The 20,372-nt window shown below is 46.1% G+C and overlaps 1 protein-coding gene across 31 annotated transcripts in view; it reads right to left on the bottom strand.

Moving 5' to 3' along the window:
* Positions 1–20,372, bottom strand: part of LOC135908732 (nascent polypeptide-associated complex subunit alpha, muscle-specific form-like) — a 236,484-nt gene that overhangs the window by 136,307 nt on the left and 79,805 nt on the right. For 27 of the 31 annotated variants that reach the window (XM_070529168.1, XM_065440583.1, XM_070529173.1 and 24 more), the window contains exons 3-18: positions 16,706–16,771; positions 16,571–16,621; positions 16,451–16,498; positions 16,308–16,364; positions 16,171–16,218; positions 4,760–4,828; positions 4,636–4,695; positions 3,344–3,409; positions 3,208–3,264; positions 3,078–3,125; positions 2,545–2,610; positions 2,408–2,464; positions 2,271–2,315; positions 2,138–2,185; positions 140–205; positions 4–60 (exon numbers count right to left, since the gene is read on the bottom strand). The exons of 1 other annotated variant lie outside the window; for it this stretch is intronic. In XM_070529168.1, coding sequence (XP_070385269.1) covers positions 4–60; positions 140–205; positions 2,138–2,185; positions 2,271–2,315; positions 2,408–2,464; positions 2,545–2,610; positions 3,078–3,125; positions 3,208–3,264; positions 3,344–3,409; positions 4,636–4,695; positions 4,760–4,828; positions 16,171–16,218; positions 16,308–16,364; positions 16,451–16,498; positions 16,571–16,621; positions 16,706–16,771 — 909 coding nt within the window. The remainder of the gene's footprint in view (positions 1–3; positions 61–139; positions 206–2,137; positions 2,186–2,270; positions 2,316–2,407; positions 2,465–2,544; positions 2,611–3,077; positions 3,126–3,207; positions 3,265–3,343; positions 3,410–4,635; positions 4,696–4,759; positions 4,829–16,170; positions 16,219–16,307; positions 16,365–16,450; positions 16,499–16,570; positions 16,622–16,705; positions 16,772–20,372) is intronic. 3 more of the 31 variants (XM_070529177.1, XM_070529178.1, XM_070529183.1) reach the window with 3 other exon arrangements.

The raw sequence follows: 20,372 nt of genomic DNA, 5'->3' as shown, positions 1-20,372 counted from the left end.
TACGGCGGTCTCGCCACCGGAGGGGCCCCTGGAGGTGGTCTGGGGGGAGGAGGTGGTGGTCTGAAAGGGACAGTTGATGAGAGTTCATGTATTACACTAGACAGTGGTTGAACGGTGAATGAGTGCAGGCGTTTCTTACGGAGGTCTGGCTACAGGAGGTGGAGGAGGGAATGCAGGCGGTGGTCGTGGAGAGGGAAGTTGTGGTCTGCAAAATATTTGTGCACCGATCATGAATGCTTATTGCGGTTACAAAGTGCAGGCATGTCTGCCGCGTAGCTTCGTTTGATTATCTTTTTTCAAGGTGGAGTGCATGCCGGGATTCGACATTTCCTGTTAGATGGTTCTTTCATATAACATATCTAACTGCTGATTGGTCTTGTAGGGTCGGTATAAGCTGATTAAACGGGTATGCATTTTCGATATTTTATATCGTTGGAATTTCGCGGCATGCATAAAAAACGAGAAGGTATATTACAACCACGATGTAGTATTATACGCATTATGTTAAAGAAAACTAAGTCGAATTTAAGAATAATACCTTCATGCAAAAGCCGTATTAAGTGTGTGAGCTACTCGGCATAATGATCGCGAAAATATGTTACTACAATATACGTGACGTGGTAGTGAAGTTCTAGGACACAGTAAAAAACTGTGAATGGCGAAAGTAACCTTACTGAGTGAACCCACAAAAACAGGCTATGCTCAAAAGCTCAACGAAAGCGGCGAACACCGTCGGCGATGTTCGAGAACCTGATCTGCGGGCCAAGGGCGATGGCTTTTATACTGAGTCATCGAAGGTTCCAGAATAATTGCTGATCCAGGTGTCTTCCTGAAAGTTCTACACAGTTCGCATCGCGCATAGAAGCAATCAGATTACACAAGGTTCATTCACAAGAGGCAGCTGATGGAACCATCGCTAACATTCCATAACCTTCCTATACATGCAGGTGCGTCGTGCGCTGAACGATAGCATTTTGATGGTGAAGAGCGGTCACCGGTGAAACATAATCAAGCACACGTGTCAATATGACAGTCTCGGAAAACATATTGGCTGCTAAATAGAAAATATTAGGAGGTTTCCTTGTAAGAAAAAATAAAATTAACCAGTGCGACGAGCGCTCAATAAATATATACTGAATATTCAGTACGAGGGCTTCTCGCCAAGCTCCTTCACTGTGCCAAACACTAAAAAATCGATGCCCTAATTTAAGATGACATGATCTATTCGTTGTAGGGTCATGCATTGAAGTAACTGAAAAAAGCACCGCGCTAGCATTCCGTACACATGGTTAACGAATGAAGCTGAAATGTGCCGCCCTTGTGTTTATCACTTTGTGAATTCCGACGGTTCATTAAACAACGGCTTGCTAGGCTGGCGCATCCTCGGTACGCAGCTCCTGCTTGTGACCGGGTTGCACCATCGGTGCGGTGTAGATGAGATCGTTGCCGGTTCTGATCGCTGCATTACTGATCGAAAGCTGCTTGCTCGTAAGAAGTCGCATGACGCGTGCCCTACCCTTTTCGGAGCCGGAGAGAAACTGCTGTTCACGCGCTCCGTTGCGACGGAGAGCAACGACATCACTACTGGCGCAGCCAATCGCACGCCTCTCTTTCTCTCTCTCTTTTTTTTTCGTGCATGCGCATGGGGTTGCGCCGGACGAGTTTTCGGCGTGTGTGCGACAGAAGGACGGACGGCCACATCCGCTATTCATGCACAGCTTCGCTGTAAAGGTGTGCGCTCGATATTCAATGAAGGGAGGAATGCTGAGATATGAAATTGCTTCCCCACGACATGGCCTTTGGCGTAGGAATAAATTATTTGAACTAGGAATTACATAGTTTCGTCTATATAGTGATTTACTCCGCTTTCAAATGAAACTAGCTCGAAAATCTAATTAACGGGAGGTTTCAAGTCCGCGAACCAAAACCTTTATATCTAGAATTCCTATGGTACTCGCAAAAAGCTGAGGCTGCTAAATTGAGCGGAGCATTAGATATCGGGTGTTGAATCTTGTAAGTCCCAAGAGCAGGAGTGGCTGTTTCTGCATCGTCATGTAGCAAACATGTGTGAGCGTCAGCCAGCAATGGCGCCGCGATATGCAACAAGTGATGGATAAATGTATAGGAAAGCTCGTACGGTGGTCGAGGAGCAGGCGGTGGAGGTTGATACGGAGGACCAGGAGGTCTGGAAGTAGGAGAAATTCGTCGTCACCATTACATTCATCGGGGGATGTAGGTCACGGGAAAAATAAGCTTAGAGCGACGCTTACGGCGGTCTTGCCACAGGAGGAGGTCTCCGTGGGGGAAAAGGGGGTCTATAAATGTAGAAGCCATTCAGGGTGTCAAAGGCAGTGCGCGTAAATAATTATATGCTTGGAAGTTGAGGTGGCAATATTTCTTTTCTTACGGAGGTCGGGTAACAGGAGGCGGTCCTTGCGGTGGTCTCGGCGAAGGAGGAGGTGGTCTAAAAGAGGAAGCGTCAGTTAGCGCTCGCAGTATTACAGCGACTAGGATTTCAGTAGCCGAGGGCCACGGGCTCCTTACAGTGGTCTCGCCGAGGGAGGTGGAGGCGTGTACGCAGGTGGAGGCCGTCCCGAAGGGCGCCGAGGTCTGTGAAGTTGGAGTATATAACTTTAACAGACGCTGTTTTACATCTTGGTACAATTTTGGAATGTGCGACAATTGCCTGCTCATTATTCGTAATGGGCAGGCGATAAAAATATGCATGCATTAAAAACTAGTTCACTGATTCTCAGTTGACGTTTTCACCTTTGGGCACATTATACTGTTGAGAAGTTAAAGCTTAGGAGTAGTAAATTGGCGTTTGCTCAGCAGAAGGCAGACACCTTGCAGCCCTTTCAACAGTTTGTGTGCCAACATTTCTGGCCGTACATTTCCTGCAACATTTCTCTCGTTTATAATCCGCGAAAGCTTGTTTGCTCTCGCCTAGTGTACATTTGTTTACGCTATTAGTAACGCTAATAATACCACTAATAGTAATGCCAATAATTCGAGAGAAGCAGAAGTGGAAAACACTGCACGTGAAATGTGATGAAAGTATGCAAATGCTTTCATACGGTGGTCTAGGCGTAGGTGCTGATGGCTGGTACGGCGGACCAGGGGGGCTGAAATTGTGGAAATGATAAGAATGAAGCGGTTCTGAGCCATTTTCAGTGGAACACACTGAAGAGGCCGTGAAAGGCTTACGGTGGTCTCGCCACCGGAGGGGGCCCTGGAGAGGGTCTGGGTGGAGGAGGTGGTCGTCTGCAAGGGACAGTTGATGAGGGTTCATGTCTTATATTACGTAGTGGTTGAACAGTGAATGATTGCAGGCGTTTCTTACGGAGGTCTGGCCACCGGAGGTGCAGGGGGGAATGCAGGTGGGGGTCGTGGTGAGGGCGCTTGCGGTCTGCAAAATGTTTGTGGATTCCATTATAAGGTGCAAAGCAAGCGCATTTGCCAAATAAAAGAGTTTTTCTATTGCAATGAAATGGTTAACAGTAAGCTTAAGCTGCCTATTGAAATTAGACATCGGCTTTCTGAATTCATTTATATAATATGCTTATATACAAGAGCGGCAGATTGTTTTATATCTTTCGGAAAAAGCTGTTGTAGGCATGATTACAGTTTTAAAATACCAATTCTAATTTACTGACAATGCAATCTTTACTTAGACACCCGATTTACATCGAAATGTTCGCAGAATAATAGTGGTATATCTCGCATAGAATATCGCTAATCGAAAACCCTCAACACTAGAAGGTCTGAATATTAAAAGTGAAAATAGACGTCGTTTATATCAAATTATAAATTGCTTAACACTCATAATTTACCTAATTGCTGTCTAAAATATTCGATTTTAAACCATGTTCACATAAAAGAAATTGTTGCAGCTCGCTTTGCAGGCATTAAATAAATATATGTGGGCTATGGGGCTTCACTAGCTTGCTAGACTTCACTAGACTACTAAAAGAAAAATCAAAATCGCAAACGCACGCCTAAATAAGCATCACTCAACCTTAACATTACAAGATTAACGATAGCTATCAAAGTGATAAATGTCTTACGCCATGGATTTCGAAGAACGACCTAATGCGAGAATTGAACCCCGTAATCCTTAGTGTTCAAACGACTACTTCGACACTCGCAATAACCTCGCGCTGATGAATTCGGCATTACAATCAATATCGGTTCAGTTTATTTGCTGAAAGTGAAACTGGCAGGCAGAAAAACGCTAGTTGTATGTGCTTATCAAACGCTCGTCAGAGATGTGGCTGTTTTTCACTCGTCATATGGCGAGCCTGTGAAAGCGGGTTTTTTTAAATTGCTATGCCGATTGCTTTTTTATAAATATGTCACTGTGGGTAAGGAAGCTCGTAACGGAGGTCGAGGAACTGGTGCTGGAGGCTGATACGGTGTACCAGAAGGGCTGAAGGTGGCATGAATGTCGGGTTACCATTAGAGCTGTGCGGCAAACTATGCGATAAAAACTCACAAAGGCAACATAATGCTAATGAGCGTGAAAGTTGTCTTGGTCGTGGTGGTCAATAAGAGCGCAATGGTTTCAAATTGTGCGCGGCTATTTTGTTATGTTGTGTGTTTCCCGAGATACAAAGTTGGGCAATTCATTCTTACGGCGGTCTGCCGACAGGAGGTGGTCCCGGAGGAGGAGGTCTCGGGGAAGGAAACGGTGCCCTATAAGAAAAACATATATGCAGTGCGTGTGAGATCATCAAGCAAAGAGGCGTTAGCATCTTACGGTGGTCTCGACACAGGCGGAGGTGGGGGCTGGTACGCAGGTGGGGGCCGTGGGGAAGGACGCTGGGGTCTGTGAATGTGGAGGCGAAAGATATGCCGTGCATGAAAGTCAAGTATGATGCAATATGTATAGGGTATACTTTGGGAAAAATTGCTCTAAACGGCTTTGATGCGCCAGGCGCTCCCAGAATTTTAATATTGCTCACAGGAAGTTTTTAGCGTATTAGCTGTTCATTGTTCCCGGTTATATGCTTCAATACTCAAATACATTGCGTATTCATTGATTTGGGAATAAATTTTTGGTTTCTTTATTCCTTTAGTTTGAACCTATGAAACTAGTCAGAAGCATATGGTTTTTCTAAATTAATTTGGGACATTTCATTCTGGGTATGTGTTTCCCGAATCTTATGAGTATGATAATGATTCAGTCCTGGAGTGTACACATTGTAATTTCATTTACCGGGCACAGTGTCGAAGACCGATTTCAGTACCGCATTGCGTCTAAAGTGCCCTGTCTGCTTATTGTGTGAAGGCCATGAGGACGCGTATTTGCTTCATTCATGCAGATGTCATGTTATTTTACACATTGTAGCAAACGCTATCTTCTTATCACTAGTTGTCCGACCATTAGGTAAACACAGCTAGCGTTAATAAATTGTTTGTTCCCCCCTTTATTCTCTGGCTGCAATCCGTGGCGCTGGGCAATACTGTCATGACATTGAAGTGGATGTATTTTTTTTTAAATGCGGTTCGAGTTATCGCGTTAGAAATCTTGCGTTGGAATCCAAATGCCGTTAGAGGTGGCGGAACCCTCTGTACGCCTAGTGAACAACGCCAACAATTTTCGAAGGAATGCGATACTGAGAGCACGATCTACGTGTACACTTTCAGGCACTCGAACCCCTCGTATTACACGCAACAGAATCAAGTTGACTGCACTACTCAGTTGTGCAATATTGTAGGCACTGTCACAGAACGAAACAGAAAATATCAGTTAATTGAATGTCTTACTCATTGGTAGAAGAAAAAACACAGACAACAAACTGTCTGCCTGTTTATGTTTGTAACAAAGTAAGTGAAACATACGGTGGCCTAGCCGGTGGCTGATACGATGGTCCCTGTGGCCTGAAATGATTATACATGCAGCAATTAGGCGCCTCAGAAGCGTCGTGGTGATTTTTATGACTTATATCGAGACTGGTAATGTCTTACGGTGGTCTTGCCACTGGAGGTGGCCCTGGAGGGCGTGGTCTGTAAAATGATAATATTTTTTTGTCTCAGGATCACTGCAGATATTTAGAAAATTAGTTGAATATTTTAAGAGAGCAGCTTTCGGACTTTTCTGCATGGTCATGGAAGTCTGGACGGTTTCAATGCACGTAGGCAAATTGCGGTCTCCGTTTTCACTTATTTTACGGGAAAGTTCTAATGGTGGTCAATCATCTATATCTTTTACTAACCACAATTGATTGCGCAGAAACTTTCACTGTGACTGCTTTAGCCAGATGAACAGTTGAGGTGCATAGACAGCACCATAATTTCTCCATTAAGTTGTAGAACCTTAGGAGCAACCGTCATAACAAAACTTTGAATTGCTGCCTTGGGTACTAGGATGAATTAAATATTTTCACTGACAGCGACATTGCCATGTTTCAGTATGAGCCATAGGCTTCCTAATACTAAATATTTAGTTGATGGTTCTTTGCATTGGTTATTATGGTTATTGTAAGATTGTTTATGTTGTCATTACAATATATATTTATAAATTTCCAACAAATTTTTACTCGTCATGGTTGCATTCTGCTGCACTTTTTTTTGTTAAACCCGCTTCCCTCTTCATTGTCTTGCATGCTCTGAAGGTTATAAACATTGCCTGGCTTAGGTATTGATTATCATTATCGTGATCTTCCGTGTATATTTTTCAATTTACCATTGAAAAGCGTGCCTTTCTAACCATATGTTTTGACGTCAGGTAGCAGGGTAAAACGAATAGTTGATGTGATTTGCTTTCTACTGGACATAGCGATAGGAGGAGTAAAGTAGGTTGTAAATGAGGAACTCCGACTGGCATGCCATCAACTTTCAACGACGTTGCGGTCCTTCCTTTCAACCCACATTTACACTGTAGCAGTCTTAGTGTGAAATCCACGTTACACTTTTAAAAGTTGGCCCAAAAGGCTGTGCTCGTACGGTCCTAGAAGGCGGGAGAGAGAGGTATAAAGAAGTGCGTACGGTAGTCCGACAAGTGGAGGTCGATTAGGTGGACTGGGAGTTGGGAAAATGCGCAGACTTGTCGGTTTTCAAAGTTGTCGAGTAATGACAGCAACAACCGTAATAAAGAATCTAGAGTAGCACATGGAGCCTTACGGTGGTCTGGCCACAGGAGGAGGCCTCGTCTGAGGAGGTGGTGGCCTATAACAGTGGAATGCATTGGGAATAATGAATTGATGGCCATAATAATTCAGTGTATTTGTTCCTTGCGGGGGTCTGGCTACAGGAGGTTGTCCTGGAGGCGGTCTCGGGGAAGGAAAGGGAGGCACTCATTAGTTCTGATATGTGCATGTCAAGTGCTTAGCTGACTAGCAAAGATCGAGAGCATCTTACAGTGGTCTTGCCGCAGAAGGTGGGGGCGTGTACGCAGGTGGGGGGCGTGGCAAGGGAAGTTGGGACCTATGAAAAGTACACGGAATGACAAGTTTGGTTGTAAGTTTTTATGCATGAACGCTCATTTCTTCCTACGGTTCTACGTTTGCCAACGTTGTTTTACACAGACGCAAAACAAAGAAAATTTAACGTTGCGATAACGAGCAGATTTGGACGCTAATTTCTAACCCAGTCAATACTTATCCTTACAAATGATATCGACTTAGGACATCTTCATCATCAGAAGCAGCAGCTTATATTTATGTTCTTTGCAGGACGAAGGCCTCTCCCCGCGATTCTCCGATTACCCCGAACTTGCGCTACCTGTTTCTAACTTGTGCCGGCAATTTTTCTAATTTCGTCACTCCACCTAATTTTCTGACGTCTTTGACAGTGCTTCCCTTCCCTTGGAAGCCGTTCTCTAACTCTAATGGTCCACCGGTTGTCTGCCCTACGCATTACATGGCCTGCCCAGCTCAGTTGCTTTCTCTTAAAAGGCCCCTCACCAGGCCCGCTAGCAAATTTTGGTTATACGCTGAAAGTTGTTACGTGTTTTCAAGAAAGCGTTCTGCCGGAAAATTTTTTCAAATGGGCTCATTAATAGCCGAGATCGAAATATTTCCGTGCCGCGAACCTATGATTTCTGGAGGCGATCTCTACTGCATAGCGAGAAACTCCCAAGGAGAAGGGAAAACGGCGTTCGGATTGAAACCTTTCTGTGGCGCGTAGGGATGTAATTGTTTGCAAACACGATCGTTGGCGCGCACTGTATGTTCTGCGCGCTCAAAATGGCCAGACCTTATGAGCGGCCCTTTAACGTCAACTGGAATGTCGGCTGTCCCCGTTTGCTGTCGAATCCACACCGCTGTCTTCCTGTTTCTTAAGGTTACGCCTAAAATTCTTCGTTCCTTCGTTTGTTCTTGTTCTCAAGCTTCTTTGGCAACCTTCAAGTTTCGCCCCCATGTGATAGCGCTGGTACAATGCAATCATTGTACACTTTCCTTTTGAGCGACTGTGGTAAGCTCCATGTCCTGATTTGGTAATGGCTGCCATGTGCGCTGTAACCCATTCTTATTCTGTAAATTTCGTTTTCATGATCAGGGTTCCTCGTGGGCAATCGACCTTGATAAATTTCTCTTGCACAGACTCTAGAGGCTGACTGCCAATCATGAGTTCCTGTTTCCTTGCCAGGGTATTGAACATTACCTTTGTCTTCTGCTTAATAAGCTTCAACCCTACTGTTACACTTTCTCTGTTGTCCTCAATCATTCGTGAAATTACTCTCCAGTGTTGCCTAACTTGGGATATATCTTGTGGAAAACCCTTGTTTCATGGCGTTCAAGTGTCCCTCAGAAATCGCATCTAACACCAGAGCGGGTGATCCTTTGCAATTCCCTGCTTTAATAAAAATTAGTAGCAGCCATAGGCTGTTCCATAAACAAATGGAGGGCAGCTTGCAACGATGACTAACGACCAAATGACCCTAAAACCAGACCCTTTGTTGGTAAACTCGGGGGTATCTGATTTCAGTTTTGGAATTGTCTCCCCACTTATCGTATCATTTCCGGAAGGGCGGATATGTCGTCAAAAAATTGCAGCAGACAAAATTATTAACGTTTGCGTAATACTCATGTAAGCGATAACTGCCACTGGTTGCTTGCTGGGGGATTGAAACATAAGACAAAGTTCAGAATGATAGCGTGGCCTAGAAATAAATTGTAGGTTCATGCTTGTATTTTAACATTCGTCGGGAATGCGTAGTTTAACGATACTACAATTTTCAACGACTGCGGATGGTCGCTGCTGCATCTATTCCGCAGAACGTGGCATTGCCGAGCAGATGTCACTATAATTAAGCACGTTTAAGTAACGTCAGGTAAGTACTGTAGCACCTTTTCTCGTTAGCCATAGTGCCTAGGTTGAACGACTGCTGCGACACGTTCTCATGAACGTGATTGCAGGCCGTCAGAAATTTGCGCTGACAGCTTAACACCTTGTTACACCAAAAGGCATCCTATGCACTCCAGTACGATTCTATCGCTGTGAAAACAAAGCACGCGTTTTACAAAAGCAGCTGCGAGCAAACTTATTACGGTAGTTCCCGCATCAAACAGGTCGTTTAGTCGATGTCCCTTTTTTTTTTACTATCCGGGGTGTTTCTTTAGCTGCAGCAAACTTTTAAAAAATTCCCTGTGGTAGATAGAACAAATATAATACACGATTTAAATTACTCGATCAGGCGGCCATTACTTCTATGAGAAAACAGAATACCTAATTTAGTAATTAGCCTAATTACTTAAATTAACTTTATAATAATATTGCGGCCACTATGCTTTTCTAGGAATTATAGCCGGTGACTTCGCAAAGCGTATTGACTTGGAATGAATTATCCGGACTGTACCAGTTTCAAGATATTAATTTTCAGAGTGTCAGACGAAATGCATTGGTGTTTCAGTTACTTTTGTGCTTCAATGAATAAAACAGCAGTTCCTTAAAAAAAGTAACTGGAGCTAATGATTACACAAGCAATTATAAACAGGAAAATACTCATCATATTGAGCGAAAGAGTCTGACGAAGGGTCTTAAGGGGAACTTGAGGCCTGTAATCCTGAGAGATCGTAACCATGCTCAGAATATGAAAACGCCATTGCTGCCAAACGATAAATTCCGGCTGATTTCATTCACAAGAAATTGAACGTGGAGGCCGAACAACGCTATGCATGCATATGTTGTGGCTCCGGGTTTTTGAGGTCAATAATTCCTGTTCCGCATGTCTCTCTTCTGCAACAAGCTAATTTGCTAGATTTTGTTCTTACGCATTTCTTCGTGCTTAATCATTTAGAGTTGGGAGCTGAAAATGTTCGACATGAATGGAAAACGCGGAAATGCAATCAACTTTTAAAAGCGGTATGTAAATAATGTGAAACATGGTTCTTGATAATAAACATGACTGCATACTTATCTTCGACATCAGAATGTGCCCAAACAGGGGCAATAGAATGCGGAAGCATCTTTTCGTGATCAAGCAGAACCGTGCTCAGATAAACTCTTAGCAGACGTTCGTATATCAACAAAGTGCTTGTAATTCAACAGCTATTCCGTGTCTAGTTGTTGCGACATTACTGTAGAAATGACAGCATAGACACGCTTTGATGCAGACTTGTATGTCTTTTTTCTAGTACCGTAGCGGTCACAAAAAAAAGAATGGTTATAGTTAAGTTGAACATCGTTGGCGCAAATTCTTGCTGAGCCTCGCCTTAAAGCTGCGTAATGCTAACGATCTTAGGCTTCCAAGCGTGCATTGCATTCTGAGTAATAATGAAACGCGTTGACTATATACGCCAATGCGCCACGAACATATTGTAACGGATACGAAAGGCGCGGACAAGACGAGAGAAGAGGAAGAGAACGAGGAGTTTTGAGAGGCTGGGCTGCGCTACGATCACGCTACGATCACGCTACGATCATCATCCATCGCCTGTAAATAAAACCATTTCTTCGCAACTCTTCCTAACAGTTGTGGTGGAAGGTGCTGGGTAATCGACACCCGAAGATGGAGGCTGAAGCAGAAGTTCTTCGACGGAGCCGTCGTCTTGCTGGACTCCCACCAAATCTACCGGAGTTGAATATGTCCCACGACGCAGACGAACAATGGCCCATTCCAACAGCTGCGACGACAAGTTCCGTTCTACAACTGAGAGATGCGCGTCCCTTCGCCGGAAGATCGGACGAAGACGTCGAGGAATGGCTCATCCATTATCACTGGGTGAGTGCCGCCAACAAGTGGAACAGCGCTTCTGAGCTTTCGAACGTCGTGTTCTTTCTAACGGATACTGCGTTGTTGTGGTTCGACAATCACGAGGAAAGGTTTACAACATGGGGAAGATTTGTTTCCGAAATCAAAGACCGATTCGGTGACTCCGCGACGAAAAAGAAAACGGCAGAACAGACGCTACTGCAGCGTGCGCAAGTGCCAGGCGAAACCTGCACGACCTACATTGAGGCGATAATAAAACTGTGTAGGATGGTGGACTCTGGGATGTCTGAGGAAGACAAGGTCAGGCACATCCTGAAAGGAATTGCCGAAGACGTTTATAATTTCCTCATCGCAAAGGACAACCTGGCTTCCGTCGCTGACATCATTCGGCATTGTCGTACTTTCGAGCAACTGAAGACGAGGCGCATCATACCGAAGTTTGGCAGGCTAGCCAACGTGACGACAGTTGCAAGCGTGGACAGCAACCAGCCCCTCGATCTGGCATCAACGATACGACAAATAGTTCGGGAAGAGCTCCGCCTGCACGCGCAAGTGACACATCCAGGCACTCATAGCTTCCGCCTACCACCAGATTTCGAGCCAAACGTAGCATCCTTCTCCCCGTATCCTGCGGCGAGGGGCACTGAGGATTATGAACTCGCACCCCGACAGCAGCCACGTCTCCACGACAGAGGCCCTACTTACGACGCTCGGCCACAGCGAGAGCAGCCGCGTTTTTACCCCCGAGGCCCGGTGACTTCTGTCAGGCCGCGACAAGAACAGCACCGACCCTACTACCACGACGTGACTTACGAACGACATAACGGATTTCAACGAGCAGCAGAGACACATTATCCACATGACAACGAACTTTCTTGCCACCCGCAGCAGCCTAGAATTCGTTTCGAGGAAGATGCTGTGAACCGCGACCCTCCCGTGTGCTACAACTGCGGTTCCACAGGCCATATAGCTCGGTATTGTCACCAAGGCCGTCAATCACGAAGGACACCACCGATGTTCTCGCCACCCGCAACCCGTACTTCATACGACTTGCGGACGACCGATTCCCTTCCAATGGACCACTTCTCACACGCGACCAGACGCAGCGATTCGCGAGCATATGAGCGGAGTTTGACGCCACCAAGTAACCGTCCCCGTCGCTCTCCGTCCCCTCGGCGCCGTTCTTGTCACCGCCGCCGGAAAACTAGCATCCGCGGCCAATGGAGGTGTGGTCGCCGGACGGTCTTTGCAAGAAATACCTCTCACTGTTGTGATGTTCAAAAACAAAGTGACGATTGATTCTCGATTGATGGAATACCAACCATGGCGTTAGTTGATACTGGGGTGACTGTGTCTGAGATGTCTAGGCCACAAAGTTATGTTTTCTTTGAAAGACGGTATTAGCTTTCGTGGAGTAGGCGGCGAGTGGCTTCAACCCCTCGGTGTTTGTGCTGTGAGTGTTTTGCTGGCTGGGAAAGTGTTTGTGTCGGAATTCCTTGTTCTTTCTCGTTGTTCGCACGATGTTATTCTTGGTATAGATATTCTGGAACAGTGCGGCGCTTCCGTGGACTGTGGTTGTGGCGAAATATCATTTAACAAGTTATTTATATCAGCACAGTCCGAACAAAGCTCGGGTGGTGAAGACAGGGACATAGACACTCTCAGTGTTCTTGATGAACTGATTGCACCATCGTGGTGCCTGACGCCCGTTCGTGTTTCTGCAACTACTGTTGATGGTGATTGTGTTGACCTTGTAGTTAGGCCTCTCCGCATAAACTGTGCTAAAAAAGATACACTTGTGCCCTGCTCTGTCGTGCGCATGACGAAAGGTGTCGCCACATTGTGGGTGCTTAACTGTTCCGCCATGCCGGTTGTCCTTCCTCGCGATATGAAAATTGCTCTCTTCGATAAAGCCGCATGTAGCTCAATAGCGGCACTAACTACGGACGTTTCTACAGCTTGCTTTTCTTGCGATAATCGCCATTCTGAAGAGCTACTGCTCGACATGATCAGGAAGGCTCTCGGCACATCGGAACGGCAAGCACTGGTACAGGTCCTTACCAGACATGAGGTTGCATTCGACTTCACGCATGGTGATGCACAGCTTCATTTACCGTCGTCCCGCGCTCGTCACAGAATAGATACCGGCTCAGCACACCCCATCCGCCGGAAGCCCTACCGAGTGTCGTCGTCCGAGCGCAAAGTTATTGCAGAGCAAGTCAAGGAGATAATGACCAAAGGTGTCGTTTAAGAGTCGTCTAGTCCTTGGGCAGCCCCAGTAATCCTGGTGCGAAAAAAAGATGGCTCCTGGAGGTTCTGCGTGAACTACAGACATCTAAACGCAGTGACGAAGAAGGATGTATATCCACTGCCGTGAATCGATGACGTCATTGATTGCTAACGCGCTGCTTCTTACTTCTCAACACTTGATTTGCAATCGGGGTATTGGCAAATACCTATGAACCCTGCCGACAAGGAAAAGACCGCTTTCGTGACTCCAGATGGCCTATTTGAATTTAATGTTATGCCTTTTGGTCTTTGCAATGCTCCTGTTACCTTTGAAAGATTCATGGACACAGTATTACGTGGTCTAAAGTGGGCAATATGTATGTGTTGCCTCGATGATGTTGTAATCTTTGGCCGCACGTTTGAAGATCATAACGAACGCCTCAGCCTCGTTCTCGACTGCATTGAGAAAGCTGGACTGGTTCTAAACTAAAAAAAGTGGCGGTTCGGCGAACGTCAAACACTGGTCCTGGGACACTTAGTCGACAAGGATGGCTCAGACCCGATCATCGTAAGATTGAAGCAGTAAGCTCCTTCAAGCCACCGCAGTCAGCACGAGAACTCCACTCATTCATTGGCCTATGTTCGTATTTTCGTCGTTTTGTTCCCCGGTTTGTCGACATCGTTTACCCGTTGACAAGTATATTGCGACAAAATGCATTCTTCAATTGGACACCAGAGTGTGACGCATCATTCTCTCAACTGAAGTTTATACTACCGTCGGCACCCCTCTTGCGTCATATCAATCCATCTTGCCTGACTGAAGTTCACACTGATGCTAGTGGAATCGGAAGAGGAGCGGTGCTTGTACAACGTCACAGTGGCGCAGAACATGTTGTCGTATATGCCAGCCGTTGCCTGAGTGAATCTGAACGCAATTATACGGTTACGGATCAAGAATGCCTGGCAGCCATTTTCGCCATACAAAAGTTTCGGTGTTATCGTTACGGTAGACCATTCAAGATTATCACCGACCACCATTCTTTATGCTGGCTAGTCGGTTTGCGTGATCCCTCTGGTTGCCTCGCACGTTGGGCGCTGCGCCTCCAGGAATACGACTTTGTGGTATCGTACAAGAGTGGCCGTCGTCACGCTGACGCAGACTGCCTCTCTCGGATTCCTCTTGCGACTAATGACTGCGATGCTGAGAATTTTGATGACTGTCTCGCTGCTGTTACTTCTACGTTCCCTGACGCGGCAGACTTTCAGCGAGAACAACAGAATGATGTTACCCTCGATCCGCTTTTTGTCGCCGCCCATACTTCTAAAGGCAGCGGTCGCTTTACTGTCCGTGATAAATTACCTAAAAAACTAATTACTCCGGGCATGCAGCGCGTTTTCTTCTTGTTGTCCTCGAGAGTCCCCGCTCCGCCGTTCTACACGCCATGCATGACGATGTGACATCCGACCATTCCGGCTTCTTACGAACGCTGCACCGCACTCAGGAGCGCTTTTACTGGCCCAAGATGTACGAAACAACCAAGCGCTATGTTGCTAGTTGTGAAACATGCCAACGTCACAAGCGACTGACCACCGCAGCGCCGGGTCCCCTTCGGCTATTGACACCGCCCAGTACGCCGTTCACGCAAGTAGGCATTGACGTTTTGGGTCCATTCCCGTTATCTAACAACAAGAACCGTTGGATAATTGTCAGCGTAGACCATCTTACACGGTATGCAGAAACTGCAGCCATACCGTCTTCTAGCGCTGCTTGCGTGGCGGTCTTCCTGCTGCGTTCCGTGGTCTTTCGTCATGGCCCACCACGTGTCATCATCAGCGACCGCAGTCACCAGTTCACTGCTGATGCCACTGAAGAGTTACTTCGTTTGTGCACTTCACAGTTCCGTCATTCCACGCCGTATCATCCAAAGACCAATGGCCTCGTTGAAAGGACGAACAACATGCTTGCCATGTACGTCCCCTCCAATCATAAGAACTGGGGCGAAGTGCTTCCATTCATCACTTACGCATACAACACGGCGAAACACGAAACCACGAACCCATTTCATCTCCTGTATGCAATGTTACCGCGAAGCCCTCTGGAAACTTTTTTACCCTTCGTACTGCGCAGTGACGATTCTGTATCGAAGACTTTGTGTCTCGCCGAAGAAGCCCGTCGAATAGCTCGTCTTCGTACTCTGGCCTCGCAAAGTTGTTCGAAAGAGCGATACGACTACCGTCACGTGCAAGTATCGTTGGAAAAAGGTGACTTGGTTATTGTTTGGACACCGCAACGCAAGCGTGGATTGTGCCAAAAGTTCTTGCCACAATATTAAGGCCCATTTGTAGTCGTGGACCGCCTGACCGAACTCACTTACGTCATATCTCGCCTCCTGTGCAATGGTCGGCGATCAAGCAGAACTCAGCTGACTCATATTGCTCGCCTGAAGCCTTTCAACCCTCCTTGTCCATCCTGACTCGCCCCACGGGCTTCGTCTGCTTGCGGGGAAATGTAACGGATACGAAAGGCGCGGACAAGAAGAGAGAAGAGGAAGAGAACGAGGAGTTTTGAGAGGTCAGGCGTGATCGTAACGGGATCGCTACGATCACGCTACGATCATCATCCATCGCCTGTAAATAAAACCATTTCTTCGCAATTCTTCGTAACAATATATAGTAATGCGAAACAAACTTGAGAAATGTAGAGAAAACAAAGAAAATATTGGTGGGCGCACATGGTAACGTTTCTTATGGAAAATAATAGGAATACGCAAGTGTCTTCGTACGGTGGTCTGGACACAGGTGGCGGAGGCCGGTACTGGGGACCAGGAGGTCTGAGAGGGGAAAAAGATGGGAATGTGCGCATAAGTGGTTGGTGAGTGAACGTGAATGAAATAGAAAGCCGAGAGTGCTAATGTCTTACGGAGGTCTCGCCACAGGTGAAGGACTGGTAGGGGGTCTGGGAGCAGGAGGGGTTGCTCTGGCAGAAAAAAGAGAAAGAAAAAAATGTAGTCTATTCTTTTGATATTTACAGTTGAGTGAAAAATTATGCCAATATTTTCGTACGGTGCTGTTGGCCCGGGCGCCGGAGGCTGGTACGGTGGGCCAGGTGGACTGAAAATGTTCAAACGCATTGGCTTAAGTGGTTGGTGAGCGAGGTGTTGCGGAATGAAGATAGGGCCTTACGGTGGTCTTCCCACCGGTGGAGGTCCTTGAGGGGGTCTGGGCGAGGGTGGTCTGTAAGAGGAAGACCCGTCGAGACTCAGCCTCATTAGTCATTACGTGAAAAGTGAAACTCGGCTGCAGTTATGTTTTTCTTACGGAGGTCTGGAGACAGGAGGTGGAGGTTGGTATGGAGGTGGTGGTCGTGGCGAAGGACGTTGTGGCCTGCGACATTTTTAACCATTCTGTAAAAGCTTCTAACTCGATCGCAATATTGGCAACACCAATTACTGGTGGGTCACGTAGCAACCGGCTTGCGTGCCGTATAGGGTAGTTTATTCTACATAGAACAATTTCATTTAGTCCTGGGAAAAGCAGAGATGTGAATATTAGTTTGTTTACAAGTTTTGGCTTGGCGTTGCTTACAGTGACCAAGAATAGCCTTCAATAATGTTTTCTGACAAACTATATTGGGATGAATTCTGGTTAGCCATGTTATAGCACATATAAGCGCATAAAAACAAACAAGAAGTCACAGCACTCTGTTGTGTCCGTTCTTCGGCGTTTACATGTGGCTGAAACACTGCTACCACGAATAGTCTTCAACTCTGTCAAACAGCTGCTTTTGAGTATTACATAAGTACACAGAACGGAATTACATATCCATTTTGATATTTAAGAAATTATGGGGTTTTACGTTCCCGATCTGATTATGATGCACGCTGTAGTGGGAGACACCGGATTAATTTTGGTCACCTGAAGTTCTTAAACGTGCATCGAAATCTAAGTACACGGGCGTTTTTTTTCATTTCACCCCCATCGAAATGCGGCCGCCGTGGCCTGGATTTGATCAGTAGGAAGATGACAGAATACTTTGGCTAGAGCAGCAGAGACAGTATAAATGGACCTTTCCCATTCCATTTATCGATTTTCCATTCCATTCCAATTATCCATTTTCCATTCATCCATTCTGTATCCGCTGCAATTTTAATAGGGGGCAAGCTTACTGGCTCAAGTCGACCAACGTGGTATACCCTGACGTTTGCCTTTGCCCTTCTATTCTAGTCTTTACAGCTGCGTACCTGGAGGACTGTCACGGCCGTACGCCTGTTGTCCTTGTTCACTGCATGTGCAACAACCTCTTTCGGAAATACGCGCGTGTGCTCGTGCATAAAAATGCCTTCATATAAAATTAAGACAGACTGGCGCCTGCCTTACAGAGAGGTTACGCAAGTGCAACAAAAATTTAAAGGGCACTCCTTCATCACATCTGTCAGCACATTGTTGTTCATGTCACTGTAAACCAGTTTTTGAAAGAGAAAACATGTCGTCTTCAGGCACGTGGATAAAAAACCACGTGAAATCATTGAAGCTGTCCACATAAAGAAAAACCATGAACATTGCACTTCCGTCCCACCTATCAACCTGCACGATTAAGAAATCAGTCTCCTCGAAATATGTGGCAAATACCAATAGCGTGAGGGTGCGCGCGCGGACGGACTGCTTTGTACTGACTGCTTTCTGTGTGCAATAAACCAGGCAGTTGTTAGTTCAGCGCCTGCCTTGTGCTGCCGTCTTTTCGCGCCGCTTTTTACCAGTCGACTCGCCCACTTTGATGCCTGATTACATGAAATGCCTGTTTGCGACCTGCTCCGACCACGAACTTCTTGTCGCCAGCCTTGATCAGGTAATTTAGAAATGGTTTTGTGATTTCTTACAGCACAATTTAAAATGTGTCAGCGTATTTGCGGACAAAAAAAGAATCGCTGACGATTACGACATTGCCTAATGCGATATTCTGTTCTGGAAACGCTTCACATTTGTTATGCAAGCCTTTTCGAGTAGTCGCGAAACCATCCACGAACTGGAGTAGCATTGTGGCTCGACTTGGTGACAGCTTAGTTTGAGGTGCAGTACGTTCGATGAGCTTGCGTTAAGTTTATTTTTGCTTAGCGTTCCAATAATAAATTTTGCCCACCTACGCTGACGTGCGCGATCGAAAAAAGCAGGTTTGTTGACAAACGAGGTAACGGTAGCATTGATCGTTGCTGTCTCAAGACACGCAGTGAGCTTGCAAAGATTTGCTATCGTCATGATTTAAAGTACATGCTTCAAGTCTTGCATTACTTCTTTTTTGTTTTCTAAAACGTTGTTCTTTACAGATTTCCAAAAAAAGAGTCACCCGAAAAATTACAAAGAGGGCTGCTCTGCAGACGTTCGTGAAATTAGACACGCACAAGCTCTTCCGAATCTAGGTCCTGCTCCAGGGCGCTACGTGTGTTGGGTGGTTCGGCAGGGTTCAAAACGGTAATGACCAAACGAAGGTTTCTGTTTGATTTCCAGTCGCTGGATGAATTACACGCCATGCCAGCGCGTAGCGACAGTCGCTACGTGCCCGAACAACGGCCGCGAACAGTGCAGCTGAGGCCGAAGCTCGCACACGTCCCGCAGCGTCGGCCACTTGCCGTTCGTGGGGGAGAATCTCTGGTCTCCCGAATGTTAAACGCGCCGCCTTTCAGCGGAGCGCTGCTGGAGCGGCGGCTTGCTCGATTCGCCCTCCCTGGTGCGCAGGCTGTCTGCAAGTAGCTGTTCAACGTTTAGCGCTGGAAGACTTCCGGCTTTGTCCACGGAAGTCACCCGATAGGTTGAGCGTGCAAGAAAGGTCACCCTGTAGTGGGGCACCAGTGCAGCATAAGTCTGAAGATTTTGGTCCATACTTTTAGATACAAATGGTGGCTAGTCACGCAATAAATTAAATGTATTGTAGCGTCGCACCGGAAGAGCGCTGAAGAGGAAGAAGCTGCGCCAGGTTTTTGGGTGATGGGCTGTTTCGGACCATCTCACGTCTTCTTTACACTTTTCACTGTAAATAAATAAATTCTACTTCTCTAACAATATCTTCCCCGAACGATAGTGTACGGTCCAGAGACTCGACGACAAGCCTGATGTCCTTCTCCGCCTTGAATGTAGCATACAATTGAAGACTACAGTCCAAACATTGCTTTGCAAACTTTCAAGTGCACTCGTTCATTTGATTTTGTGCGCCTGAATTACGGGTAAATTAAGTTCTTTTTCGACAAGTTTGTCGTTCGTCTATGTTTTCTCATGGTTCAACACGTCGTTGCGGCATCATTCCGTATTTCTCTTATTCGGGAACAAAAAAAAAATCTACGTTGAACAAACGTTAAAATTTAGAGGGGCCTGGCTACAACACACTACCGTGAATATATTGTGCATGGACATGTAAACTAGCACCAATTTTTTTCGCTTGTTTGGTGGAATGTCCTGAAAGACGATATTGTAGCATTTACAGTGACGTGCTCTGCTGCGCGTGCGTGTTTTTTTTTCTTCGGACAGCAGCTGCACAGCCACAGATTGCACCTTCAGCCAGAGTTCTAACTGAACGTGACCACGTTGCCGGCACATCGCGCCGAGCTATGGGCGCGGTGTAGCAGGCAATTCCTGATCGCGTTTGATGTTTCACTTGCCCGCTATTTTCCGTTTCCACCTTTGTTTATTTTTCTTCTTTAACGTTCCTTAGTCGCTGAAGCTTATTTGGGATTATTAGAATCGCCTTCGGTGGCCCCGTTTTGCAAGATCCCCTTATTAAATGTTGACAGTCACTTTAGAATACGGTAAAGAGGATGAAGGCGAAGGCCTGGCCGCTCACGAGACATCCATTATATTGAAAACTGGTACAGCGTAACGCAGAGTTTCCCCGAATGCAATACCAACTCGGCCAATCCTCAACCCTAGTGAAATTTATCATGTTACTTGACACTTTCATTCTAATGCGTTGTTACTTCCTATTACTTGTTTTCTCCCA

This window comes from Dermacentor albipictus, unplaced genomic scaffold (genome assembly GCF_038994185.2).
Source record: "Dermacentor albipictus isolate Rhodes 1998 colony unplaced genomic scaffold, USDA_Dalb.pri_finalv2 scaffold_18, whole genome shotgun sequence".
In the NCBI taxonomy this organism is placed as follows: Eukaryota; Metazoa; Arthropoda; class Arachnida; order Ixodida; family Ixodidae; genus Dermacentor; species Dermacentor albipictus.
This window is presented reverse-complemented; position numbering and strand designations above follow the sequence as displayed.